At 24.4% G+C, this 8,577-nt stretch overlaps 1 protein-coding gene across 1 annotated transcript; it reads right to left on the bottom strand.

Moving 5' to 3' along the window:
- Window positions 1-258: 258 nt before the first annotated feature.
- LOC113560406 (2-acylglycerol O-acyltransferase 2-A-like) lies at window positions 259-6,081 on the bottom strand. Its single transcript, XM_026966263.1, has 6 exons — window positions 5,924-6,081; window positions 5,620-5,852; window positions 3,274-3,539; window positions 2,382-2,553; window positions 2,121-2,314; window positions 259-732 (listed from the first exon to the last, which is right to left on the bottom strand). Exons 2-6 carry the CDS (start codon window positions 5,841-5,843, stop codon window positions 575-577), a joined length of 1,014 nt encoding a protein of 337 aa, XP_026822064.1. The 5' UTR covers window positions 5,844-5,852; window positions 5,924-6,081; the 3' UTR covers window positions 259-574.
- Between the last annotated feature and the right edge of the window lie 2,496 nt (window positions 6,082-8,577).

Here is an 8,577-nt window from a genome sequence, read left to right as displayed (position 1 = left end):
CACACCTACATATTCTAATTATATAAATGGTTGAGTTGGTTGACATTTAGTAGTAACTATTTTATAGATACTTTATAATGTTCATAAATTATAGTCTCAAATTACTATTCTTACTTTCTTTTTCTTCTAAACTTGTCGCTTTTTAAACATTATATTTATCTCACGCTATCCAAATTCGATAAGTTATAATGCTTAAAATCTAAATATTTGAACAATAAAAATCAATGGAATTATCCGAACAATTTACATCATAATAAATACACGTTTAAACAAACATTTAATGTATTTTAACTATTCTTTGTATTATACTTATACATTATAATAAACATAAATTATAATTTTAATTAGGTAAGTATTATAATTTAAATACAAAAATTAGGCTGAACTCGAACACAATTATTAAGACACATTCACCTTTATAAATTCGGTAAATTAAATACAAATTAAAAATATTTAAAGGAATACAATAATAACAAATAAATAGTTGTAACATTAAGAATATCAGAGAACTATAAATTAAATTTAGGGAAAATATGACTATAAAAAAAAAAAATAGTATAACATGTTTTATTTTTTAATCTAATACTAACTCCATTTCATCGGGATGTTTAGAGTATTTAGTTTTATGTTCTTCGAATAGCTTAGTCAGCTCATCGATAAATATGCGATGGTACTTCTCTATGTCTTCTTTTTCTGGCTTAACAATTTTTGGTACATCAATTGGCTTGCCCACTAAAAATAGACATAGTTAATTAAAATATATTGTAATATCTAATCAGTTATCATATGTATAAGGTCAAAGGTTTTGTTTATTTCATAAGTTGAAGGTGAATAGTTAAAGAGAACATAAAAAGCAAAATACACATGAAAAAGTACTAACAATTTTTTACAAGAGTTTAAATCCAAATGTATTTTAAGCTGTAAGGTTAAAATTTATATACAATTAGGTAAACATAAATGAATCCAACTTAAATTATTTTCATTTCATATGTATGATAATAAATAACAACAGAGACAATTATTAGTTAACAAAAATCAGCAATCAATATGTATAGGTACCTATTATATCATCTAGATTTGCAATATGGCCCATATATTTTCTAGTTAGTTTTTTAAAGAGATTATGAAAATTCATAAGGCCATTAAATTAACGTCTCTCTCCTCAACAATTATTCAAAATACCAAAATTTTTATTTTATCCCTTTTATGTTTTAATAATTAACCAGCATAAACACATAATAACCAAAGTAGATTGAAATTCACAACAAAACACCACAAAACAAGTCATTCTAATTTTTTTTTTAAATATCTAGATAATTATTCTATTTTATACTTGTCATTCAAAATTAGGTATACATAAATAGATTTAAAAATGTGTATGGATATTTCGAAGGCCTCTCAATTAATCGTGATTATAAAAAAATCTGTTCTTAAAATTATTTATTTAGTCGTTTAGTATGTGTTATTTTTATACAGATATTTATGATATATAATAAAAAGTCCGATTTGAAGGTTATAAGTTATAACTATTTAACTAGAATCGAAATAAAAATAATAAACCAATATCATTTTAAAAGGCATTAAATATAATGACATAAAATATATATATAATATTTTACATTGGTTAAAGTAATTATAATTCTTATAGTAGAACGAATCTACATAATTATTTAGCTACTTATGTTCTTATTTATGGTACAATTAATATTTTTATCAAAATGACTTAGCTATTTTATGAATAAATAGTAATACCTAATTTATTGCTAAATTTTGCGAAATATTTATTTATTATTATAATTTTTTTATCAGAATGTCATTCAAAAGTTTTATTTACGAGAAAACAAAATGTCAACAATTATTTATTATCAGAGATTTAGTTTTTTTTAGTTTCTTAAATATTTTTAATAAATCTGGAAAAGTCATTATTATTTATGCTATATTTTTACTTTTTTTTTACGTCAAACAATAAGAAATAATACTGTATCACAAATTTTTTATGTAGATTAACAAAATTATATATTATAATACAGTAATACAAGAAATCCATGATATACTATATTGTATTACTTATTAAGATCTTTTTAAATAATAATGTAGCTATATACTACTTCTATACTTACCGACAGTAACAATTGGATGTCTACGAGGCACAATACCAAAACTATATTGGAAAAATCCACGTCCTACTGGTACTTTATTTCCGCTTTTCCATTTAATAAATTTCAACACTTTATCCCAGAATGAATTTGGCTCAGCTTCACCCAATCCGTACACATTTGTCTCGCCAAAAGAAAACACCGGCACTAATGACGCTCTATAAATTAATGTTTACAATTTATAATAACGATAAGTATTATTCTATATTTATATTTCAAATTTACCCAGTTTGTAAAGCCACACGAATAAATCCCTTCCTTTTTTTTAGTATGAGATGGTATGGTCCTGGAAAAGACTTGAACGCTTCGGAAACACCACCAACCATAAGAACAGCAACGTTACCTTTCTTGTTATCCAATAGATTCATCAAACTTTTTTCAGATGATTCTTGAAGACCTATAAAAATAGGTTATTTATTAAATAAATAAATTTTAAAATGCCACCTTTTATTATAAACATAATATAATACTCATTGATCATCACAAAGAAATAAATAATAATTATTATATTGTTACAAATAAAAATATATTATATTATATACTCTGATAATCATTCGTACATACGCTTATTTAAAAAAATAACTGTGTAATAGAACATTAAAATAAAGTCTTTTGGCGTCTAATGAAATTGTTTGTTTTTCAGTTAATCTCATATTGTTTTGGCGAGAAACGATAGTGTACTAAAATATTATTAAGTACTATATACGTTATGTGCAAATAAAACATTTTAAATTGTAATGTCAAATTTAATTAACAAGAAGTTATAAAATGGAGAATTTGAGAAACTTGAAAAATAATGTTTGTTTATTAAGACCTACACTATACAGTTGCATGCCTATATGCTCGTATTTATTAGGTATACTATATTAATAGATAGAGTAATTTACTTAATCCAAATATATGTTTTTAAATAATTTTTAGTTAAGTAGACTTTATTAATACCAAATTGTTATTAAAATTATTTTATTCAACTTAAACATGTAATCATATTTAAAAATTCACGAGCTAGAAAATCCAAAAACTATATTCAATATCAATAAATTATACTTAAATAATAATTATTGGTTGTCAGTTGATAAATACATGGTATAATTTGTAATACAATTAATATACTCACATAAACCAATGCCAATTTCACGGGTGAATGGCATACTAAAGTGTAAGCTAAGAGTTATAAGATGCGATGTGAGACCGGGAAATAGTTCTGAAAATTGGCCTGCATCTGTCGCAAAATTAGAAAATGATCCAGCACACAACACTCCATGAGGGTAAGTGGCAAACAGATACGATTTATCAGCTGGCAAATCGTGCGTTTTTACTAGAGATACTGGAAAGTAATTCTTAAAGTGGGTCCACCATGTCAACCTTCTCATAAAGCGAAATCTATAAATAGAACATACTATATACAGTATACAATTTATACACATTAAATACGTTTATAAGTTTATACGTTTACAATTAATAATAAAGATTTAAAGAAAACTGCGGAAGTCACCGATGTCCTAAATAGTATATATTTAAATTACCTCTTTATCAGCCTAAATATATTAGTTTATATCTATTGATATTATGGTATGTCGAATTAATGTTTATAAAAAATGAATTGCTCATATTATACAATGAATTATTAATAATTATTTACTTATAAGTCAGTAGTAACGTACTCGTGGGTACCATTTAACGGAAAGAATAGGTCTGTAATATAAATAGCTTAAAATGTATGTTAGTATTTTGAAAAATTATGTTTGTATAGTAAATAACAATATGTAAATTGACGAAATGTTTTTCGAAAATTAAACAGTCTAAAAATTAATAATATAAATAATATTTTATAATTATGTTAAATATTTAAGGTAACATGATTTAGGATTACATCAAAATATCAAAATCGATTGTTCATAAAAATGGTGTTTCGTTAATATTACCGTTTTTAGTGTTTTTAGTTTTCCCCGAATAATATTTTAAAAAAATAATGAGAATTTTCTTTGTGTCTTACTTAACCTAATTTTTGAGTTTTTGGCTCTATGCATTTTCGGATACTAAGGATTTTTCACACATTATCGTAAAACCAATGCATTCATCGTTCAGCTCAGAATCTAAATTTTTTTCAGTTTTATTTCTATGTGTATCCGTTTGTCGTTCACTTTAATGTAAAGTGATTTTATTATATCATTGGATTCGGAAGTTGGTAAAATATTTGTTATATAAATTAGTGATACGATATCTTAAACACATTGTACATTACACGTCATAATTAATTTTACATATTCATCAACGTATTCTTAATACTACTCTAGTCTGAAATAAGTGATATCTCCAAACCACCTTATTCAATTTATGAAATATTTGAATATTGACCTATTACGCACCAATATTAAGTAATAATTAAAAACTCTCAACATTGCAAAAGAACATTATTGTAGTTATTATTCAATACTGAATATTTAAAAAATATGATATCATTGCATGCTATTAATTTAAAAATAAAGATAATTATTGTTTTATTTAAAACGAAAATATGTATTATTTACAGATACATTTATTTATATTCTATAATTGTAATATACACTTGAAATATAATTTTACTTTATTTAACAACTTCTGTAAAATATTATAATTAAGCTGAATTTAATCGACAAAAATAAGTTTATGAACTTGGAAGAACTTTTTTATATTTAATAGTTAATAACTTAATACCATAATTAATTAATTAAGTAAATAAAAAATTATAATTAATAATAAAAAAATTAAAAATATTTTACACGATTTAAAAATATATATTTAAATTTAAATTTTGAATACCCAGCATAGGTTTATTTTTTAATGAATGTACAATTATTTTTCAAGGTAATACCCATTTGGCAATATCCATGTTGTTAATAATCTAATGGCTAATAAATATTTACATATATATATAATTTTAAATTGTATTAATTTAATTGCATAATTGTTGTATACTTATAGATATTATTACAAGTACCTATCAATATTTTTAGACTATCATTTTTTTTATAGATAAATTACATATATTTAAATATTATTCTAAATTATAATTTAATAAATATAATATCATGATAATTTCAAAAATACTTATGTCGCTTTGTACTTCAGTGTGGTCTAGATTTAATTTTTAGGTAGATTTCGTTTTTGAAGTACACACGTATGTTTATAAAATCAATTTCAAGAAAAAACACAAAACATGAATTTCTTAATACGTCAATTCAGTAAATATTGTAAGTACCTATTGTATACATATTTTTTTTTACGAATAATGTATATGTATGTGTAATAATATATGTATATAAAAATATCTTTTGTAAATGTCAATACAATATTTACACTTAAAATTTCAATAATATATATATTTACTTGTGGTAATGAATATTTATTGTAATTATTATGTATATTTTTTTAACAGAAAGGCATTAAATGACCTTTAGTCGTGTTTTTTTTTACGTCTCACCTTTTCGGGTTATTCCACGCTACTGATCGATCAAGATAGATCCATAAACCGTACAATAGTGCTACCCACCAAAACCGCGTGGCCATTAAAATGTACAAAAGAATAGCCCATCCGGTTAGTCCTCCGAATACCACTAAGTAAATCCATGCTGCGGCTGCGAGCGTCTCGAGTCTCCGCCTGAGTGGCACGCACAGAGGCGCGAATTCCACGTCCTTCAGCTTCATTGGTGAAAACTGTAAATGCAATTTTGATGATACAGCTCTCCTTGTTATCTAACATTAAATATAAAAATCGAAGGAATTACCTTAAAAATACACTGCCAGTACGTAATGAAATGTGTTTCGTCGTCGTCGATATAAACAGAATCGATCTAACAAGACTAAAGGCGTAAATTTTAAGTATCACAGTAAGAATTATGTTTCCAAGAACGTGTCAAGTTCAAAACTGCACGTACACAATCACCGTTGTGGTGCGCATCTCGAGTCTGGCATAAAATCGGAGAGGTGGCATTTTGGTTTGTACTTTGCCTTGGGTATATATCTGTTAGCCGGTCATTAATTTTATATATACTTTTTTTCAATACTATTAACTCAAATAGAGAGATAACGTATATAAATGATAACTAGATAACGTTTTATTACGTAAAATATGCATTTATACACCCTATACATACTACACAGTACCTATTATTGCTACTTATTAGTATAGTAACGGGTACTTACGTCCTATAATATTTAATAATTATGTATTTATTTATTCATTGTTATACAAGCCGGCCGAAGCATACATGCACTAGTACAATATATTATATATAGTACGTAGATAAATAATAACATTTACACAGTTACACAACAGCCTACGGGATAAGTTGAAAACCTATTAAATTTTATTTTCTCAAATATACTTAATTGCGAATTCAATCATTTTTGTTGAATATTTATATAAGGATTATCGACTATACTTTTAAACTCAAAACCAACAGAAGCATGTTTCAATTTTAAACAATCATGAATCATGGTTTTGGTTCATAAGTTTTTATACGTATAATAATATATTGATATTATTTTAGGATTTTACAGCGATTATTTTATGCGTGTACATTACACAAAATATTATATTATTGTATAACCATAGGTACAACGTACAGTATTAAAATGATACTTAATATATAACAATATTTTTGTTGTTTTGTTTTCGATTACCTAGTAAAATAATTGCACTCACATAGTCACATGTAGACACCTATCTGTCTTAATTAGTGTATTTAAATGTTATGACTCTCTAATAATATATTTGTTATCAGAGTTGGCCTTAGGTTAGGGTCAGCGGGACCCCTTGCCCCAGACCTTGCGCATTTGTATGACATTTTGGGCCTCGCCTAAAACAAATTGTAACAGATCTCGCTCCATCCTAAGTCCGACTCTGCCTACTATTAATTAAAAACTTTATTTATTATTGGATTAGTAGTAATAATTAAGTATACTAATTATTTATTTGAAATGTTATTGCTTATTATTATGCTACATTATTATTTAAATTAATCTACTGTTGTTTTTTTGTTTGAAAGTTTAATTTGAAGAAGCCGTCTATTGATGAATTTTCCGCTGGTTTTAGTTTTTATTTTATTTCTTCTATTAGTTTAATTTACAAATATATATTATAATAATATACTACTAAACCTTTTCTAATCTATATCAATGTCCAACGACCAGAACGACAGTGCAAAATTGTTATCGTATTAGGTATTAACTTGGTACTGACTACTGATTTAATATTAATCAAACATTTACAAGTTAAAACAAATAACAATATTTATATTTGATGCACTTACCTGCGTACGTAAACTGTTAAAATATAAAAAAATAAACCATAAAACAATGAAATATTACATAACTTAACTGATTTAAAAAAATATAGATTCCGAAAGTCTAAAGGTTACATATACCATAGTAAATAATTGTATTTAATATAATAACAAAATAATTAAGTACATTAAAAATTAAACTCACATCACATACCACTATATAGGTAGAATTAAATTTAATACCTATTCATTAATCTGATCAAATATTGTACTTAACTTACACCATTTATCCTTTTTTAACCGTAATTTATTTATTAAGATTGATTTATTATATACCTAATACTTAAGTCATTATAATATTAAATAAAACTTACAGTTACCTACTGTAATCCAGTTAAAAAAAAGGTCTAAATATCTGTCTTTTAAAATAATAATTTGCAAATTATGCATGAATTTGAGTAAAATCATTTATATATTAAATAATCATTTTAGATTAATTTTAATTTTTTATCATCTTAATTCTCATTTTTACTTTTGTCAGTTTGATGTAATGACTTTAATAATTGCACAAATTTATTTTATCATTATTAAACTATAAAGTGTATTATAGTTTATTATTATATATTTATATCAATGGAAATTCTATAATTGAAGGAAAATAAAAAAAAACTACACGCTCGTCAAAAAATTAAACTTTAATTAAGTTTTATAAAAAAATATAAAATATTGTATAATATTATATAATATTATTTATTGATCTAATTTATACATTTCATATAATAGTTAGAAAAACATTTCATATTTTATCCCACAATGTGAAAATCCTATGCCACCACCACTAATAATTTATATTTTATGCAAAGCATAAATGTTGTATTAGTATTTAAATAATGTTGTCAAAAATATAAAGATTACAATTTACAATAGCCAGTTTGAATTATCCTTCCTGGTGATCATTTTTAATGAGCAAACCGTTACACGATCATCTATCTACATTGTATCTACATTTAAATAGTTAAAACATTATAGTTCCTTAAATGTTAAAATTAACCTTATACATGATTCATGGAGCATTGACCTTATATTGAATCAATTTGACGATAAATTTAGTGTGTTTGTTTTTAAAACCGATAAGGCGTTATACAATTATATAT

The sequence above is a fragment of the Rhopalosiphum maidis genome, chromosome 1 (genome assembly GCF_003676215.2).
Source record: "Rhopalosiphum maidis isolate BTI-1 chromosome 1, ASM367621v3, whole genome shotgun sequence".
In the NCBI taxonomy this organism is placed as follows: domain Eukaryota; kingdom Metazoa; phylum Arthropoda; class Insecta; order Hemiptera; family Aphididae; genus Rhopalosiphum; species Rhopalosiphum maidis.
Note: the sequence above shows the minus strand (reverse complement) of the source record. Positions and strands in the feature narration are given on the sequence as shown.

Excerpts from the sequence above, each read along its gene's own strand:
- LOC113560406 (XM_026966263.1), bottom strand. The coding sequence starts at position 5,843 with ATGAAGCTGAAGGACGTGGAATTCGCGCCTCTGTGCGTGCCACTCAGG. Across the intron at positions 3,540-5,619 it reads GCGTGGAATAACCCGAAAAG|ATTTCGCTTTATGAGAAGGT; the intron begins GTGAGACGTAAA and ends TTCTATTTATAG. Across the intron at positions 2,315-2,381 it reads CGTGTGGCTTTACAAACTGG|AGCGTCATTAGTGCCGGTGT; the intron begins GTAAATTTGAAA and ends ATTAATTTATAG.